The sequence below is a fragment of the Pleurodeles waltl genome, chromosome 3_1 (genome assembly GCF_031143425.1).
Source record: "Pleurodeles waltl isolate 20211129_DDA chromosome 3_1, aPleWal1.hap1.20221129, whole genome shotgun sequence".
Classification (NCBI taxonomy): Eukaryota; Metazoa; Chordata; class Amphibia; order Caudata; family Salamandridae; genus Pleurodeles; species Pleurodeles waltl.
This window is the reverse complement of record NC_090440.1, coordinates 1347715119-1347735779: the sequence shown is the minus strand read 5'-3', so window position 1 is coordinate 1347735779 and position 20661 is coordinate 1347715119. Positions and strand designations below refer to the sequence as shown.

General features: G+C 43.0%; 1 protein-coding gene across 1 annotated transcript in view; it reads right to left on the bottom strand.

Moving 5' to 3' along the window:
* Nucleotides 1-4182: 4182 nt before the first annotated feature.
* VPS11 (VPS11 core subunit of CORVET and HOPS complexes) overlaps nucleotides 4183-20661 on the bottom strand; it is a 108336-nt gene continuing 91857 nt past the window's right edge. The window contains exon 16 of the mRNA XM_069224807.1: nucleotides 4183-4825. Coding sequence (XP_069080908.1) covers nucleotides 4661-4825 — 165 coding nt within the window. The 3' untranslated portion in view covers nucleotides 4183-4660. The remainder of the gene's footprint in view (nucleotides 4826-20661) is intronic.

Here is a 20661-nt window from a genome sequence, read left to right as displayed (position 1 = left end):
TCATTTCTGTGTTGCTGTTATTATGGCTCAGTAGTACTGTAGGGTCCAAGTACAGTGTACTGCATTTTAATTGTATTTCTATAAGGCTTAATACCCCTTATGAGATGCTGAAGCTCACTGCCCTGTGAGAGTGCTATGAGTGGAAGGTGTTTGTTATGCATCCAATAAAGGTTGTGTGTATGTTGTGAATAATGTCCAGAGAGTGCTGTTGCCATAGGTTGTCGGTAGAGGTGGACGAGCCACTAAATTTGCAGGGAGAGCTGGTCAAGAGCTGAGCCAAGGGCCAGGCTTGCATTTTAGAGCCAGTTCTGAGCCTTGAAAACGTTTGCTATGTAAATCACACAACAAATATCATGTAAAATATGATAGTTCAGAAATCACTGGTCTTACAAGCTTTGACATTAATATCTCATGATGGCACTGCAAAAAGAAGTAATTCTTAAAAGTTATGAAGAAAGTAGAGTTTTGGTGAAATAAAATATTTGCCTAAGATCTCACACTATAAGAAGTGAAGCCACGATTTAGCCAGGTTTTCTGGTTTCATTTTGTACAAATCAGCCAGAAAATAGGTATCCCTTTATCTTTCCTTATCTTAAGGTTTTGTTTTTACCTCTTAGTGACCTCTTAAATTGTTTGATGTAATAGCGCCTTGGGCCTCACAAGCATTGGTAATGGGCTGTAAAATTACAATATATCTGTCTTGCTCAATTACATTTTAAAACAAAGGTATGTATATTATTAAGCTGAGACAAGTAATGGCTGCAGTGTATTTGTCAATGCGGAAAATGGAGAGATAGCTAACAAAGCCTTTCATCTTTCCCCACCAAGTCTTTGACACTTTGCAAATGGGCTGAAGAGAGGTTGACCACAGGGGGCACAAGAAGAATTAAAAAAAAAAAAAAAAAAAGAAAATTTGTTTGGGTGCCTGTAAAGTACACAAGCCCCAGCGTACTCGTTTGCTGCGATAATCCTGTGTCCAGAGTCTGCAGCAGCCCGGGCTACATAGGACGGGGAAGGGCTAATGCCCTTTTAGCCCAGTGGGCTTTGCTCGCCTGATCTCAATGCAGGGTCATTGTGAGGTCTGCTCCCTCTGATTTTGCAACAGTCTAATTCAACTGACTCGTGTTTACTGGTTCATTGGCAGAGTAAAATGAACAGACTTATATTTTTTGAGTGTGTATATGTAAAATGAATTAATCAAATGAAGAAGTATAATAGGACTGTAGGAACGTGTTTTTAGCAAGTGTATTTCATGCATAATATTGATGCTAATCTTTTCAACTTTGTTGAAGTGCCCTGAAACGTATACTTCAATCACAAGGTGATCAGCTGACGGACACCAAGTTGAATCAATCTGTGCTTGGTCCATGCTCCACCAAAAGAAAAGGAAGTGACACCCAGCAGGCACTGCCCAATAAGGAGGCAATAGAGAAGAGTGACAGTGAAGCCAAAGAATGGTAAGCAATGGGCATTCTCCAAGCCTTTTATTGTAAACAATACCTCTCTCAACTTATTGTTACTCTATTAGGGATATATCATCCGAGATGTAAAGGCCTGTAGTAAAAGGACTGGTGTCTGTATTTCAGTAATTGAGAAGATGACACATGGTTGTTGTCGAACTATACAATAATCAACATTCTTGTCAGCTTTACAATCACATTCTGGGTATTCATTAAACAGGAGCGAGGCTCGAGTCGAAGAGGGAGGAAAACAAAGGAAACATTTGTAAAGTTTTTAAGGATGACATACTGAAGGTGCAAGCAGCCACAGCTTACATGCTCCCACACCCATTTGCAGGAGTAGATGTTTATTGCTTGTTCTCGTAAAAACTTACAATATCATAACCCAGTCTCAAGCACATCTTCCAAGGAAGATTCTCCAGCGTACCTTTGAGTGGTTGCCTCAGCCATTTATTCAGAGGATGAGCGATTCCTCTCTTGCCCCTTAAAAGATATATGGCACATTCCAGCTAGTCCAGTAACTGGTGCATATAATTTCCACTACAAAAAGCCTCTTCTCCCGTCACTCTATCGGCCACTCCGATATGACAGACCTCTCTTCAAGCACGGTCATCTGGTTTAAAAAGCCACTCACCTTGACTCGTATAGAAACATTGATTTGTGCAGGGTGCCACTACAATCACTGGCTATGCCAGGCCAACACCACGACAGAACCCCCAGCAACCATGTCACGATGAAATAGTCATCACAATAATTTTCTAGAATTATGGGCACTTTCATTATTTTACATTTAGGAGGGGAAAAATGCACATTCAAATAAATGCATTAAAAAGTTTTCAAATGATATCGTTCACTACTACTTCCATGTCTAATCAGTATTCCGTGCAAAAACTGTTTAGTACAAATAATTTAAAAAAAAGAACAACTGGAAATCTCTTACACTAGGATACCTTTTGTAAATACTTAACCAAAAAAACATTAGTTGTTCCTTGGAAAAAAGCCTTCCAGCTCATCATGTGTTTGTTACTTGGTGGAGCTGCTTTTTTCTGTTATTGCTCATGGAGATCTTTTTCAGCTGATTACTGAAATCTTCAATGTGAGTTGCCGTTTGAAATACATCATAGCCCTTGCATGAGACGAAAGATGGTACCTCAAGTCTTCTCTGGATCACTGTTTTTTTAGGGTGAGGGTTAAACATAGTCGGTGCTACCTTCAGATTGAGAAGGAAAGGGGTTTCAACACACACATAGTAAATAAAGGACAACCCAACATTAACCTAATGCATATGATGAAACATTAGTTATGATAGACCCTTCCTCCTACTACCGACTTTTTGTGGCTATTGACTGGATCTTCAGTGCACATATCTGGACTCAGGCAGATACTGTTGATGCCACTGAACTCTGGGAACTGGGAGAAAGATGCCCTACCCATTGGGTTTGAACAAATTGGCAGTTCTGATCAGAAAAACGGCCAGTCTCCACTGTGCATGGGTCACTAGGTGGTTGGCTTTCTTCGGGGCTGGGTTAGTCCAAGTCTCTCCCTACTGTGAGACATAGTATCCTTCAAGACCATGCAGTCCTTTTCGGATCTAATGGAGTTAGCTTCCGTTTTACCTGTAACTTTATCTCAGGCCTGCTATAACACCATACTTGGCCAAAGTTTTAGAAAAACCCAGATTGTAATCCACTGGAAACTAAAATACCAATATTGTGACTACTACAAAAATGACCTATCTATAAAACTCTCATAATTAATATGCCTTATAATTGTGCTCAGGGAAGTTCTGGAAAATAACATGAGGTCCCTAAGGAATAAACCTTTGTGCTAATGGTCCTCACGAGGTGGCAATCTCTAGCAGTCTTAGGTCATCCAACAGAATTATACCCCATAATTGTTGACTATCCTGGAGTAAGAGGGAATGAGCTCAAAAGATCCTGCTTCTACTTTAACTAGTCCTAGGCTAATGCAATATAGCTCAAAAAATGAAGTTGGCTGACCCCCTCTGCATCCCTATCTCCTCCCTGCCACCCCAAACCCCTCCCCCAAAATCCACCCCCTTCACCCAGCGAGTGCACCCACACTGAAAAAGGGATCTTGACAACTGTTACATCCTTAAGGTCATGATATACAATGGTAGCGGGTGCCATCAGAATCAAAGAAAGGTTTTGGAAAAGTGGATCAAATATAGGGAATGGAAGAGGACAGCTATTGGGCTAACTTGATACACGTAGAGGCTTGGTAATGACATTGAACTTAAAGTAAGAGCTGAGATTAGAGGGTCTGTCGTTGATGACGGTCCGAGAATAAGAGATATCATTACTCTATCACTAATTTATCATGACCTTGCTAAAAGTGTATTCTGGTTGACAATTGTTATATGCATATGTTAATGTTTATTTACAATAAAAATAAAATAAAAATCAAGACATTTATATAAATAGAAAGTGTGCCGAAATATAGGTCCATTACAGCTGATGGCAAAATCCTCTGGAAAGAAGGTCGGAAGACAAACTACCCAAGTGAAACAGACTACATCCAACCAAAATAAACATTTGCAGACTGCAGGGAAAGCAGTCTGTAAGGACCACTGAGCAATGTTCACCTTTTCAGGGTGCTACTGAGGCACATACTGCCAGACCAAGCAGGTTCTTGTCCGGGAAGCACGCGCACACACACACACACACACACACACACACCAACCCAAGAAGCTGCAACAAAAGTATCTTCAGCATTTAATGCCTTAACTTTATGTACATAAAGGAAAGCTTCAACTGCATTCAATGAGTTCAAAGCATTTTACAGTGCACAATAAATAGAGACAGATAATGCAACAAAGGTTACATTTACAGAACAGCTCTTCACGTTTCAGCCCAGTGTGGTATCTGCCCAGCAAACCAATACATCTCCAATATGATTAGACTGGGCACAAATAAAAACCACTTCACTGTGATCCACCAAGGATCAGAAGGGGCGAGAATAAAGCACTCGCATCAGATTCTCCCAGTAAGCTAGACTCCTCTGGTATTACCACATTATAGATTTAAGATACGAATACGACACTGTTCGGCACAATAGGAAAGAGACCGTGGCTTGCTCTGTAGAGTGCTGTATTCTTATCTGTGTGACTCATAAATCCATGGGCTCGATTACGTATCTACGATGCTTCTCTATCAAAGTCTATGAAGTGGAACACCCTTTTAGGAGGTGCGCTTGGTGTGCATCAGTAACTCCCGCTGCAGGCCAGTATCGACAGTGGCGACAGATTTGCCAGCAGGCAGGTCTGTGATGAGAGTGAGTTTGTTGAATACGCCACGTCCAAAGTAATCTGCAATAACGGAGAAACCGTCGTTGGAGCACTGCAGCTGCAAAACAGAGGAGCATACATGATGAGTGGGACATCCACACAGGCAAAAGATACAACATGCACAATCTGTTTTGTATTTTTTTTTCTTCTTCAATGTAACCATCCCCAGTATCGAATTACTTTGCTGTTTTCAGTCTAACGAGCGACAGCATTTATTATCCATTGACCATGTGTCTGGTAAAGATGATATGGGGTCTACTACACAAGGCTACTTGAAGTAAAGTCTACAAATAACCCTGAAAGGGGTATGAAAAAGGGAGCAGACGAAATTCCGAAATTTGAAAACAACAAACAAGAGACAAAGTAGTGAAAAAAAACTGAATGAAGCTAAAAGCAGCAAGGGTTGAACAATGACATTAACTTCAAACTGAAAAACTCCATTCCTAAAGCAACATGCTGTCTCCTCGTGCAGAAAGACGCAAGATTGGGATGTCCACATTGGTTCCGGTCCATGCCACATTTTCAGGCTTGATACACAAAGGAAAATGCTTCTCACCCTTTAAGAATCGGTTTGTAGTGTGCAATGCCGTAGAGTAACATGCTTAGCATACTCCTGCAATCTAGTGTTGGGTTTGGATGTCTGCAAGTTGTTTTTGTTTGAAGAAGCTGCGAGTCATAAGGTGAGGTAGATTCTTAGTGTACGTTAAACATGGACACCAGCTCCATGCTAGATTATTCATTGAACAGCAAGTGAAAGTATGCATGGAGTGTGAAAATACACAAGTTGAAGCAAGTGAAATGAGAGGTAAACTGAGAAATCAAAACATCTGTAAGACAGGCTTCAGAGCAGGAGGGCCGGTGCATGTGAACAGCATTACATGCTACGAACAGGCGCTTAGAGGGTAAATAGCATTTTCCATTCATAATGTAGCTGTACACATGCTTAGCACGGTGTGAAAGCAGTGCTGTACAGAAGTGGAGGCTAGCATGTGGATGATGCAGGTGTCTGAAACAAGGTCCTTAACATGATCTGGTCCACTGACAGGCTAAGATGTCTGAACAGAATGCATAGTACAGGTGTGTGGTGTTCACTGGGTGTCTGCCTTACAAATATTCACTAGTGGGATGTTTCCTAGGAAGGCACTGCTCATTTCTTTCTTGGATGTGCTGTGCACCCTTGCTGGAGCAGGTAGAGCCCTCTTTGCTTTATGATAGTAGGTCTGAATACATTTGATTATCCTCCTAGCTATGCCTACCTTGGAGGTGAGATGTTCTCTCTAAGGCTTTGTGTAGGAGACAAAGACCTAGTCCAACTTACAAAACTGCTTGGTCTTGTCAATGTACTACATAAGAGCTCTTTTGACATCTAATGTGTAGAATGTTCACTCTGCAATGGAATCTGATTGTGGCAAGGAGACTGGGAGCTCCTTGGCTTCCTTAAGGTAGAAGGGTGATACCATCTTAGGGAGGAACATAGGATTGGTTTTAAGAACAACCTTGTGTGCATGGACCTGGATGAAGGGCTCTTGTGGGATGAGTGCTTGATGAAATGGCTACCTTCCAAGAAAGGAACTGAAGGGGTCACGAATGTATAGGTTGAAATTATGGTGCTATGAGCCTAGTGAGGACTATACTGAGATTCCACATGGGAGCAGGAGGTGCTCTCTAAGGGTTACCACTATAAGACCCTTCATGAATCCCTTAACTAGAATTTTTGAGAAGGACAAGTGTTCTCCATTTTGCATAAAGGTGGCGACTGTGGTTAAGTGTAGGCAATAGAGGTGGAGGGGAAGGCCTATTTTCTGCAAGTGCAAAGGATCAAAGGATGGGTAATAACATCCTGAACAGTGGGCTTTAGGGGGTCTAGGTTTTTGGAAAGGTAGAGGTAAACCAACCTTGCCTCTGCATAAGAAGGGACAGCCTGAGCAGAAGCCTCTTGTGAAGGCTGACAGACTTCTCCATGAGAGTGGAGTAACAGGATTGTCTAGAATTAAGGTTAGTGATATTTGTTGGAGGTTCCTCACCACACAGAACGGCATCAGGAGAGAAGGAACAGTGAAGGCAAATATCTCTGACTAATTTGTCCTAAGTGCATTGCCCATGGAATATGGGCAACCGACATTGAAACCTGGGCATTTAGCATTTTCTGGACTGGCAAAGAGGCCTATCTGTGGAGTGAGCCAACATTGAAAGTATCTGTGAAGGACATGGCAGTTAAGTTACCGCTCATGGACATACTGATGCATCTGGCCGAGCAGTTCGACAAAGTTGTTGGCCGTTCCTGGGAGTTGCTCCGCCATGAGGAGTTGTGGGAGAATGCCCAACACTGAATTCCCGGGCTAATTGAGAGAGCTTAGGGGAGTATGTGCTGCTGTGTTTCTCTAGGTAGTACATGGATGTCATATTGTCTGTCTTGATGAGGACCATTTTGCCCTGAATCACTTGTAAGAAAGCTTTCAGAACAACATGAATGGGTAGCAGTTCTAGGTTGTTGATGTGGCAACCCAACTGCTGAGAGAGCCATATTCCCTGAAAGCCATGTTGATGAGATGGGCACACCAGTCTGAGAGATGTTTCTGTGGTGATGGTCACTTGTGGTACATGGTCTGCAAAACCCTCCCTTGCAGCAAATTGTTGCTACAAGAGCAGTGTATTTCAGCCTCAACACCAGCTCTTCATAGTGATCTTTGAGAACACTGAGCTGTGAGGCGATCTTGGTGGGGGCGCATGTGAAGCCTTGCATGAGGATCAATAGCGATAAAGGAGGTCATCATTCCTGGAAGGTACATGACAGACAGTACTGTGAGCAGACAAATGGTATGAAAAAAATAGAGTAAGATGCAACTCTTTGTTAGTTTTTATATGTTTTCAGCACTGCATCCAATATGGGCCCTTGGAAGGGTCAGATTTGAATAAGCTGCAGGTGGAACTTGGTAGTGTTTATGGTGAAGCCCAGGCTGTGGAGCAGGGACACCACTGTGAGTGCTAGACACTGCAACTTGCTGCTAGTGTTAGGTTGGGACATTTACAATTCATGTTTCTTTGAAGAAAGTCTTTCAAGTCATGAGATGCAGTGAGGGTTCTTCCTTAGCTGGAAAAGTGCATGGGCTATTGATCACTCAATCGTCAAGATGGAGAAATATGTGAATGCCCTCCTTTTACAAATGCACAACCAGCACTACTAAGCACTTCATAAATACCCTTGCAGCTATGGTGACCTCAAAAGGAAGTTCTCTGAACTGTAGTGTTGTTCACCTAAACAAAGCAAAGGTACTGTCAATGAGTTGGTTAAATGGGGATATAAAAACAGGTGTCCTTGGACCGAGAGCCATCATGAAATAGTCCTATTGAAAGGAGGGGTGCGATTTGCATGTAAAAATGTTCTGATAGGATGAAACGGTTGAGTGCCTTAGATCAAGGATAGGCCTGAAAGAACTGTCCTTCATGGGAATGAGAAAGTAGAAAATGTAGACTGCACTCCCTTGGTGTTGCACGATTACCCCTCTTTAGAGTGCCCTCTTTTAAAAGGATATGTACATCTGCCTGAAGGAGGTAGAGAAGTTGTTTGCTGACTGTGCACACAGGGTGGGATGTTGGGAGGACCGTGTACAGTTCATGGAAATAGCCTTTTTGGACTATAGCTAGGATCCACTTGTCGAGCAGGATTTCCTCCCAGCTAGAGTGGAAGTCGTGTATCATCCCCCCAAAAGATGACTTGTTATCATGTGTGTCGGTCAAGTCACTTTTTGGAGGTGGAGGATCCTTTGCTGCAGCACCCTTTGCCCCCCTAACCCTGTTATCTCTGTTGGAGTCCCCTACTGCACCCCCTCCAGGCTGTTTGTGGTATGTCAGCTGTGTCTGGTGAAAGGGATTGCTCAGGCAAGGTGGTCTTTGCTCCCCCTTTGGGCTGCTGCTTATGAAAGGAGCCCTTGGACGGAGTGGATTGAGGCTCCCACGGACTTTGCTGTCTTAGTATCTTTTATGATTTTTCTCCAGCATCACGTCAACCGTGGGCATGAAAAGGTAATCCTCACTGAATGGGAGGTTGAGGCAAAGATGCTAGACCTTGAATCCGTCATACGGAGCCAGACTTAGAACCAGAGTACGATGCTGAAACTGATGCCCTTAAAGGTTGACTCCATGGCATTAAATACACAGTAGATGCTAGCGATGGAGATTACTTGTCCTCAGTCACTCTTTCCCACACTTCCTGTACTGCTCCGAAAAGAGCTTAAGGAGCTCTTGCATCGCCTCTATTGTGACAGGAGTGCCACCAAAATGGTTATCTGCCAGTGAGTTGCCACTCCAACTGCCAGACTCATGCCCACTGCATCTAGCTTTCCTTGTCTCGAAGAGGAGCCTCTTCGGTGGCCTGGGCGGAGGCACACTTATGGGCCGTGTGCCCAACTAGGGTATCTGGTGAACCTGCCCTTTTATATATGCTGAGTTGCTAGGAGAGGTTATGAATTTCTTTTCAATACTCGGGGTGACTACCGAAGCCTTGACAGGCTCACTGAAATTGTCAAGAGTGAATTTTAGCATGTGCTTCGGCATCAGGATAATTGGACAGTGCACTCAGATTCGGAAATCATCTCAAGAAGAAAATCCTTCTCCTACTACTCCTACTAGTCCTTCTCCTTCTCCTCCTCCTCCTCCTCCTCCTGGCTGACTTGCAGGTCAACCTTGTGAAAAGCTGCAGCTAACTGAATGACCTCATCATAGACTGTGGTGTCCCCCTTGGGTGAGGCCCGTGACTAGGTCACAATACACATCAGGGTCACCTGGGGCCACGCTAGAATCATCCCACTGACTGTCTGAAGTTCTTTACCAAATGGTTGGTCATAAGGGCCAAAAAGCTATAGGGGCTCCTGGCTCTGAATATGAAAAGGGGCAGCTCTTTGGTTACTCTGGCAGAGGCAATGAGAGAGGTGTGCATGGTCGTGCAGGTGTTGAGGTGAAGGTGGGCTGTGTGGCAGAGGGAAATTACTGGTGGCTAAGCCCCTGCCTTTCTTTGGTGCAGGCTCATGGGAGGGAAGCCTGGAGGAAGGTAGTCTCCTCTTTAGAGGTAGAACTTCCAGAAGTGGTGGTTTCACTGTGATTTTACCAGTGTATGAACAGAAGCTTTTCTCTGGCCAGACAAAAACTAGGGGGGAGTATAAGGGTCCAGCACGTCCTCACTGGCCAATATCTAAAACTCCAAAAGGTGTAATTGCTTCTAAAAGCCAAATTAATGTCTAAGGACCCTTTCAGATCAAATAGAGCATCCTTTTTAGTTTGCACAGCCCCCCCAACCAGGTGGTATGCATCATCATTGGGCCTGCTTCTTGTTGCGCGCGTGCTGCAATGCCAGATAACGTTTTTCTGTCCATGAGTCTCAAAGTACTCAGCTGCCTGACGTTTGCACTGAAAGCCTGATGGGCAAAGTGAAATCAAGCTGGAGGGAATGAGAAGATTAAAATTACCTAAGACTATATCAAATATTTTTATTGTGTATGGATGCCCTTATTAAGGTTAAAACAATGAGGTGAAACTCTTCAGGAAATAATGATTCCGAGTTCACGTTTCTTGCCTGGGTGTCCCTACCTGGGATCAGTGGCAATTCATCAGGACCAAAACCTAATATTCCTGATCTACTGTTGTGAGCCCTCTCTAGTATTTTGATGATGCCCACCCTAAGTGTCCTATTTTAGGGTAAGTGTCCTTTTTAGGAAGATCTTTTTTTTTTCTTTCTTTTTACTTGTATGAACTTTTAATCGTGGCCGTGGGTATGGTCTTCATGCGAGGGCTGGTCTTTGGCACTCATTGAATGTTTCCCAATCTGAGGATTGTCAGAGTCACTCAACACAATCTCTGTATTGGATGGCAGTGGCACAGTCAGCATACCTGATGGACTGGCATCTTCCTGTTCCGCAGACACACCAGACATCTTCAGCAAAGACAATCGCATAGGCACCATGGTGTCCTTCTGATGCATTCTCCAGTGTACTCAGTGTTGTTCCCTTCAATACCTTAGGGTTTTATGGATTGGAAGGAGAGGAATGATGGACAGACGATGTTGCCACGATCAAGAGACGGATACAAGTTGTACACCTCATGAGAGCCTGCCCGGGGATCTTTCAAAGAACAACTAGCATAGTTCTGACTAAGGGGCAGTTCTCACCCACCTGCTTCATGCTGCCAAAGGTATTCACATGTCGGTCAGAAGTACCAGAGCTTGGTTAAATTGGACACAACCGGATCAAAAAGTGAATAAAGAGGTAAATGAGAAACATGATCCAGCCACGATTAACTCAGAGCCACTCAGTGCATGTCCAAACTCAATGCAGGGGGAAAAAATGAATAAAAAACATGGAGTCTGCGCTCATGCGCAATGGGCCCTAAAAGAGTCACAGAACATCTTGTGACTCGAGAGACTTCAAATAAAAACAACTTGCAAACTTCTGAGCCTAACACTATATGGCAGTAACATGTTAAGGATTTTTGTGTGATCATGATTTTTTTTTTATTATTAAGAATGTGGAGAATGTGAAAGCATACACTGATAAAGTACCGTTGTCTTTACAACAAATTTCCTATGATGTGTAGAAGTGAGTTTCGCAGACCCTTCTAAACTAGGCCTCAATATTTCCGTTTCCGTTATTTCGGGAGCACAGAGTCAAGCAGTCATATTTGTTTATTTCCATTGTCATTGTTTTTGCTGTTCTAAATTAACTTTTTCAGCTTAGTCACAAAACTGCAACTTGTGTCAAGGTCCTTACGCTAGAGCACTGTACCCTATTCATTCATAAAAGCTTGCTGTTGATGTTCATGTAACTACTTTGCTCTACCAATTCTGGATGACATTAGCAAAGAATGGGCAGAACTAATTTCCTTTAATGACTTAAGGTCTCATTCCAGAGGCCCTATCAGCACACTTAGCCACCAGACTCTCAGTGGCGCAGTGTGCCATCCCATATTTACAAGGCCATGCAAAGCCACCTTGCATGGCTTTTCATGGCCTTGTAAATATGACCCCTTTCGCACATCAGACTGTGTGAAAGGGGCGTTCAATGGGTGTTGCTGTGAGTGTTCCCACGCAACACCCATGGAACACTAAGGAATTTGACGCATTCCCAGATTTATAAGTCTGGAAAGGCGTCAGATTTCTACTCCACCTCAAAGGTGGCGTAGAAATGACGCAGTGAGGAGAAGGATTTTGTTACCCTGTAAGCATTTGTTTGTGCTGTTGATTCACATGCTCTGCATACTTCTGCAATACAGTGTTGGGTCCGGATGTATACAAGTAGTTTTACTTTGAAGAAGTCATCAGAGTTACGAGGTAAAGTGACACCTCCTTCCAGTGGCAATCATTCGGTGCCTACTATGATCTACTGCAGTGGTGGCCGATAGCTTTTGTTTCTGTTGAAGGGGAATGCTTCCTTGGTACATGCGCCTTTGTACTCACTGCATGCTGCGCCAATGGTATCTGTTGTGTCTGCATGTCCTCTTCAGTCTCTGACTCGGATTCCGAAATAGATAGGGCCTCCTCTTCTGCCGCAATAGCCTTGTGGAACTCTTCCTGCAGCTCAATGTCCTGGAGACCAAAGATATCTGGTGTTTCCTCAATGTCTTTTCGCTGCATTTCTTTTTTGATGTGTTTGACGATCTTGTAGCATTTTCTTTGACCGAAACGATAGACAGGCCTCACAGTCCTCTTCTTTGTGATCCAGTGATAAACAAAGGTCACACTCCGAGTGGAGGTATTTGACGTGACACCTAGTGCAAAAACAGAAAGGTGTTGGTTCCATCAGCAGTGCATTTCAGTTAGATACCGAAGTGTGGGAAAAAGAGGCCTGATCGGGCAAAGCCCCAACATCGAGGGTGGAGTACGTCGACCTGACGAAGTGTGTTTTGCATCCAAGTTCGGAGTATGTGAATGAAACACGATTGAAAACAATACTGACGAGTATAGAAAGTCAAAGTTATTCCGAAGGGACTCGAATCGGTCTAGATCCGGAGCATCAAAGAACACGTCGGAATCCGATGGTGGAAAGAAAACAATCTAACAATGAGTCAATGCCAATGTGCAGTATCGCAGAAAGGAGGAGTCACTTTACCTAATGACGACAATGACTTCTTCAAAGAAAAACAACTTGTACGCATCCCGTCCGGACCCACACTAGATGGCACAAGTATGCAGAGCATGTGTATCTACAGCTACACATGCCATCGAACATATCTTTAATTCTCCCTGTTTTTTCCTCCTTCTGCAGCACACATAGAAAGAGGAAGGTATCCCTTCCTACACAGAAACAATCATCCCCACAATGCAAGCATCCTTGCACCATGGTGCAAGGTTGCCTGCATTGGCGCTAGGCAGCAATTTGAGTGGCAGCGTAGGGGGAGAGGACAGAAATGTGCCATATATTGTAGATACAGCACATTTTTGCCTTTTTCCGGGTGCAAATGGTGGCACAGCAAGACACTTTCTGTGCCACCCTGCACCACAGGGCTTGTAAACAAGCCCCTTAGTGCTTAAGTGCGAAGGCAATTTGACGCTTAATAAAACTGTTCTGACTTGCTGAGGATGTAACACTTTTGATCGTACAACATTGATTTATCAGTTTTAGTTATATATAAACCCTTGATTTTGGGGGTGAGCTAGAAGACTTTCCGATTCTGCTAAGGATGCCGTAATTTTCTCTTTTGGTTTTGTTGCCCACTTGGGACTTAGAATATTTTTTCCCCCAGATTTTTCATTGGAATTTCAATGAACTACATACAAACCAAACTGTGCACTGTGTATTATTAGTGACAGTCTTCATTGCAGCGTCAAACCTTTCTGCCCCTCACTCCTTCAACACAGCCAACAGCAATGCTCGACTTGAAGGCATCAGACAGAAGTACCTCAAAACTGACAGGGGCGAGGACATCACATATGTTACCACTATAACTATTCCACTGTCCCCAGACTTTTTCCCACTTTTGGGGGCATCCCCAGCCTTCATATACTGCCCTCTCAGCCAACATACACCAGTCCGTATCATGTTTCAGTCCTCCAGCTGTGGCGCTTGTTCCGACCCCCACAATCTTGCATTCTGTTTAGTTAGTGCTAACCCCATTGTTATCCATATATATTCCATATAGAGCATCTTGTTTCCACCCAAATATCCAGGAGACACCACTTTGCGAGGCAGTGAGGAAATCCCCACTCACCTTAACCATACATTCAACCACCACCATCCAGAAGCTCTGTAGTACTGACAGTCCCAAACAATATGATTAAAAGTATTAGTGTGTCCACAACCTTGCCGGCAGCTTTCCGTCAGTACTCTACCTATCTTAACCAGTGAAGTCTGAACATAATAGGAGGGACTTATAATAATTTGTGTTATTGCACTTCTCTGTAATGCTCATTTTGCTGAACTGACTGCATTGCAATTATTCTGTACCTCAAATATTGAATTTTGTAATAAAACCCTTTAATTTATTCCACTGATACAGAACTCAGTTATTTGACTGGGACCATTACTTAATTGACTGTATTTTTTATATTTTGATATGTTGGAAGGTGCCTTACCTTGGAGACACTTAACCTCAACAGAACGTCCACAGTTTGATCAATCGGAGGAGGTGTTAAACCTTAATTTTTTTAGGCAAAGTTTAAGGGTGTCAGAAATGTTGGGGTTCCCTCTGCCCCCACCTGTGACTTTAGAGACTTCAAATAAAACAACTTACAAAGACACACATGCTACAAATATAAGTTTACAAATAATTAATTTCAGTAAATCTCATTTACATAACCAGTGGTTATCATTTAAACCTGGCATGGATCCAGCCAGCATTGGACTTCACTGAAATGAGCTGAGTACAGGGAAAGGAACCGATATACAAGAGCAGACAGAGCATCAGATAGACCTCATTCAGGAGTGGAAGTGAAAAGAAAATGTTACTTACCCTAAAAGCATCTGTTCATAGCATGTAGTCCTGTAGATTCACATGTTGTGTTTACTCATGCCATTTAGTTTTAGGCTTGGATGTTTGCAAGCTGGTTTTCTCGTAAGAAAGTATTTTGAGTCATAAGATACAGGGACTTCACCCTTCAATGGACTGACTCAGGGTTAAATTGTTTTTTCACACAGTGGAAGATAGTAGTATTGTGTGACGATTAATGAAAAGTACGATAAACGTGTGTTGGTAAATTAAGTTAATAATGGATGAGATCTGTGATCAGAGCAACACAAGTTGCGGGGGACACATGTCAATCTAAAGCACTACACACTATGAACATATATTAACAGGTAACATTTTCTATTCATAGCATGCGTTCTATACCTGCACATGATCTTCACTGACTCACCCAATGTATGATGCAGATGTCTCAAATAGTCTTGAGGACCATTTGGCCAACAATTGCCCATTGTATGGCTAAGCTATCCACCCAATAATGTTTAGTTCACATGTATGGGGTTACCCAAGTAGCTGCTTTGCATATGTCAGCTAGTGGAATGTCCCCTAGAAAAAACATGGTTGCTGCTTTTTTGCTTGTAGCTTGCAAATCTGTGGCTAGCAGGGAAGGCTTTTTTGGCGTTATGGTAATAAGTTTATACATATTCTTGGCCCACTTTGCACTGAATAGTAATGTTTTGTGTTAAGGTTTGTTTGCAAATGTATTCATTCCTTTGTGAATGAACTATATAGTTGAATACTTGTGACATCTTACTGTAATGTCACCTGCTATAAGAGGACCTTTTTTATAAAGATACTTATGAACCATCCTGGGTTCAGGAACATTGTCCAGAGTTATTTATTTAAACCACCACACTTATTTATTTTGTTCATCTTAATTCCTCTCCTTCAGTGGGGAGGTGGTAGGGTCTAGAAGAGTCAAGCTGCAAAACTATTGTTACAGGTAAGTAACCAGCTTCGTTTGCAGCCTGGACGTCTTCTAGATTCCCATACTTTGCATAGATTACATAGCGGTATTTACCCATCACTTATCCAGTGTACATCTGTTCGTAGCATGTAGTGCTGCAGATTCACATGCTATGCATTATTCCGCCATCTAGTGCTGGGCTTGGAGTGTTACAAGTTGTTTTTCTTCAAATAAGTCTTTTTGGCGTCATAGGATCGAGTGACTCCTCGTCTCTGTCATATTGCGTATGGGCATCAACTCAGTTATTAGATTGTTTTCCCACAAAAGGGTGTAGGAAGGAGTGATAGAGTGTAATAATATAAATGTTGTATAGAAATAGTAAGTAAAAATAGATGTCAATGCAAATGTAAATGTATATACATATGTACAAATTAGAAAAACTGCAATGACTACAGGGAGGGTGCATGTGAATCTGCAGCACTACATGCCATTAACAGATGTACACTGGGTAAGTGATATTTTTCATTTGATGGCATGTGTAGCTGCAGATACACATGCTATGCATGGACTACAAGGCAGTTACTCTACCCAAGAAATGTGGTGGCTAGCCTGTAGGAGTTGGAGTTGTTTGAAATAATGTTCTTAAGACAGCTTGACCAACATTGGCCTGTTGCTTTGAAAATACATCTACGCAGTAATGCTTTGTAAATGTATGTGATGTAGACCATGTGGCAGCTTTACATATGTCTGCCATTGGTATGTTTCCTAAAAATGCCATAGATGCACCTTTTTTCCTAGTGGAATGTGCCTTAGGTGTGATTAAAAGTTGTCTTTTTTCCTTAATGTAACATGTTTGTACACATTTAACAATCCATCTTGCTAATCCTTGTTTAGAGATAGGATTCCCCTTATGTGGTTGTTGAAAAGCAATGAAAAGCTGTTTTGTTTTTCTGAATTCTTTTGTTCTATCCACATAGTACATTAGAGCTCTTTTAAGGTCAAGAGTATGAAGGGCTCTTTCTGCAATTGAATCTGGCTGTGGGAAGAAGACTGGCAATTCCACTGTTTTGTTTATGTAAAAAGGTGATACAGCGTTTGGCAGAAAGTTTGGATTAGTTCTAAGTACAACTTTGTGTTTGTGTACTTGGAAAAAAGGTTCTTCAAGAGTGAATGCTTGTAATTCACTAACTCTTCGTAATGAAGTAATGGCCACTAGGAAAGCAACTTTTCAGGTTAAAATTTGAATCTCAAAGGAATGCATGGGTTCAAAAGGTGGGCCCATTAGTCTTGTGAGTACAATATTGAGATTACAAGCAGGAACAGGTGGTGTTCTAGGTGGAATAATACGTTTTAGTCCTTCCATGAAGGCTTTTATAACTGAGACTCTAAAGAGTGAGGTATGTTGTATAGTCTGCAAATATGCTGATATGGCAGTAAGATTAATTTTAATAGATGAGAAAGCTAAATTTGTAGGTAGCATACAATATCTTGTATTGATGCTGTAAGTGGGTCAGTATTTTTAGATTGACAGTAATAAACAAATCGTTTACATTTGTTAGCATAGCATTGCCTAGTTGTAGGCTTGCATGCTTGTATGAGAACTTTCATGCATTCTAATGGAAGTTGTAAGTATCCAAATTCTATGACTCCAGGAGCCAAATCGCTAAGTTGAGAGCACTGGGATTTGGATGTCTGATTTGTCCTTTGTTTTGTGGTAACAAATCCGGTCTGTTTGGAAGTTTGTAGTGAGGTACTACTGACAGGTCTAGGATTGTTGTGTACCAATGTTGACGTGCCCATGCTGGGGCTATGAGTATCATGGTGAGAGAGGTCTGACGCAGTTTGTTGACCAGAAATGGAAGTAGTGGGAGAGGGGGGAAAAGCGTAAGCAAATATCCCTGACCAGCTGATCCATAGAGCATTGCCCTTGGACTGAGGGTGTGGGTACCTGGACGCAAAGTTTTGGCATTTTGTGTTTTCTTTTGTTGCGAATAGGTCTATGTTTGGTGTTCCCCAGCGGTGGAAGTGATCCTGTAGGATCTGGGGATGTATTTCCCATTCGTGAGTTTGCTGGTAATCTCGACTGAGATTGTCGGCTAACTGATTCTGAATGCCTGGTATGTATTGTGCTATTAGGCAAATGTGGTTGTGAATTGCCTAATGCCAAATCCTTTGTGCTAAGAGACACAGTTGTGACGAGTGTGTCCCCACCGTGGTTGTTGAGATAGTACATTGTTGTCTGTCTTGACAAGACTGTGTTTGTGGGCTATTAGTGGTTGAAATGCTTTTAATGCTAGAAATACCGCTCGCAGTTCCAAGTGATTTTATTTATGTGAAGTAGTTTTTGTTGATTGTCCCATTGACCCTGTATGCTGTGATTGTTGAGGTGTGCTCCCCACCCAACCATGGAAGCATCTGTCGTGATAATAGCTTGAGGCACTCAGTCTTGGAATGGCCGCCCTTAGTTTAAATTTATAGGGTTCCACCATTGAAGTAAAGAGTGTGTTTGGCGGTCTATCACAAATAGATCTTGAAGTTGACCCTGTGCTTGTGTACACTGTTTTGCTAGGCACTGTTGTAAGGGCCGTATGTGTAGTCTTGCGTTTGGGACAATGGCTATGCATGAAGACATCATGTCTAGAAGTTTCATTACAAACCTCACTTGATAGTGTTGGTTTGGGTGCATGTTTAGTATTACATTTTGGAAGGCTTGTACCCTTTGTGGTCTTGGAGTGGCAATCCCTTTTTATGTGTTGATTGTTGCTCCTACGTATTGTTGTATTTGACACGGTTGATGTGATGTTGATCACATGTGATTTTTGGTAGTTTATGGAGAACCCTAGTTTATGAAGGGTTTCTATGACGTATTTGGTGTGTAGAAGACACTGTTGCTGAGTGCTGGTTTTTATTAACCAATCGTCTAAGTAAGGGAATACGTGCATGTGCTGTCTCCTGATATGAGCAGCTACTACTGCAAGGCATTTTGTGAATACCCTTGGTGCTGTTGTTATCCCGAACGGTAACACTTTGAATTGATAATGCACGCCTTGGATTGCAAACCTCAAGTATTTCCTGTGGGAAGGATGTATGGGTATGTGGAAGTAAGGATCCTTGAGATCTAATGTTGACCTGTAGTCCTGTTGTTTGAGCAAGGGGATCACGTCTTGAAGTGTCACCAAGTGAAAATGATCTGATTTAATGTAAAGATTTAGTGTTCTGAGGTCTGATATGGGTCTCAGTGTTTTGTCCTTTTTTGGAATTAGGAAATACAGGGAGTAAACACTTGTTACTTTTTGATGGCTGGGTACTATCTCTATTGCTTCTTTTTGTAACAATGCTTGGACTTCTAGTTGTAACAGATCTAAGTGTTGTTTGGATATGTTGTGTGCTCTTGGAGGCACATTTGGTGGCAAATGTAGGAATTCTATGCAATAACCATGTTGGATAATGGCTAGGACCCACGCGTCCATAGTTATGTGTTCCCAATTTTTGTAATAATCTGTGAGCCTCCCTCCCACTGGTGTTGTGTGGTGGGGGTTTGGGACTTTGGAGTCACTGTTTAGTTTGTGGGGTTTTTGGGCTTTGGAATTTCCCTCTTGTTTTAGGGAACTGTCCACCCCTATATTGTCCCCGAAATGTGGGTCTGGCTTGTGAGGTGGAAGGCTCTGTGGTCTGGGCCCGAAACCCCCCTCTAAAGTGCGGCTTCCTAAAAGTGTCTCTGCTCTGTGGGGAGCAGAGCGTGCCCATGGCTTTGGCCGTGTCAGTGTCTTTCTTCAGTTTGTCTATTGCTGTGTCCACCTCCGGCCCAAACAATTGTTGTCCGTTGAAAGGCATATTCAGCACAGCCTGCTGGATTTCTGGCTTAAATCCGGTGGTACGTAGCCACGCGTGTCTCCGAATGGTTACCGCCGTGTTTACTGTTCTGGCCGCCGTGTCTGCTGAGTCCATAGCCGACCTTATTTGGTTGTTGGAGATAGTTTGGCCCTCCTCGACAACCTGTTGAGCAGGTTTCTGGAACTCTTTGGGAAGGTGTTGAATGAAATGTTGCATTTCGTCCCAATGTGCCCTATCGTATCTTGCCAGTAGAGCTTGCAAATTGGCAATTAGCCATTGATTGGCTGCCTGTGCTGCCACCCTTTTGCCTGCTGCATCGAATTTCCGACTTGGTCGGGTAGTGTTGCGTCTCCAGAAGTTTGTGAGTTTGCCCTTTTCCGGGCTGCTCCTATTACCACAGAATCATGAGTTAACTTTTGTGTAATTTACACAGGGTCCGTAGGGGGAGGTTTATATTTCTTCTCCACCCTAGGTGTGATGGCTCTGCTCTTGACTGGGTCTTGAAACACCTGTTTGGCGTGTTTTAACATGCCTGGTAACATTGGCAAACTTTGGTATTGGCTGTGCGTAGATGACAGGGTATTGAACAAGAAGTCATCTTCTATGGGCTCTGCATGCAATGCTACGTTATGAAAAGTAGCTGCCCTGGAAACCACCTGCATTTAAGCAGTACTGTCCTCCGGTGGTGATGGCCTTGCCGGGTAGCAATCCGGACTATTATCTGAGACCGGTGCGTCATACAGATCCCATGCATCCGGGTCATCTTGGCTCATTCCTGTGTGCGTTGGTGACTGCATCATTGGGGGTGTTGCTACTGGGGACAGATGTGGTGAGTGTGGTGGCGATGGCTTTGGAGAAAACTGTGGTGGTGTTTTTTCTTTAGCCACTTTAGCTTTTGGCTGCATTTCTGCCTCATGGAATGCGAGCTTCCGCTTCATCTTAATTGGAGGAAGAGTTCTGATTTTCCCCGTGTCTTTTTGTATATGGAGCCTCCTCTGGGTATGGTCTGGCTCTCCCATGCCCAGTTCTTGTTCAAACCTGTGGCCTTGTAACTGTGAGGAAAGGCCCTGTCCTTCTGTATAGGAGCTGTGTTTCGGCTCCGAGGCTGCGTGTTTCGGCACCAAAACCTTTTCGGCAGTCTTTTTCGGCTCCGAAGAAACCTTTTTGGTTTTCAGGGAGCCGATCTCTCGGTGCAGAGTCTGGTC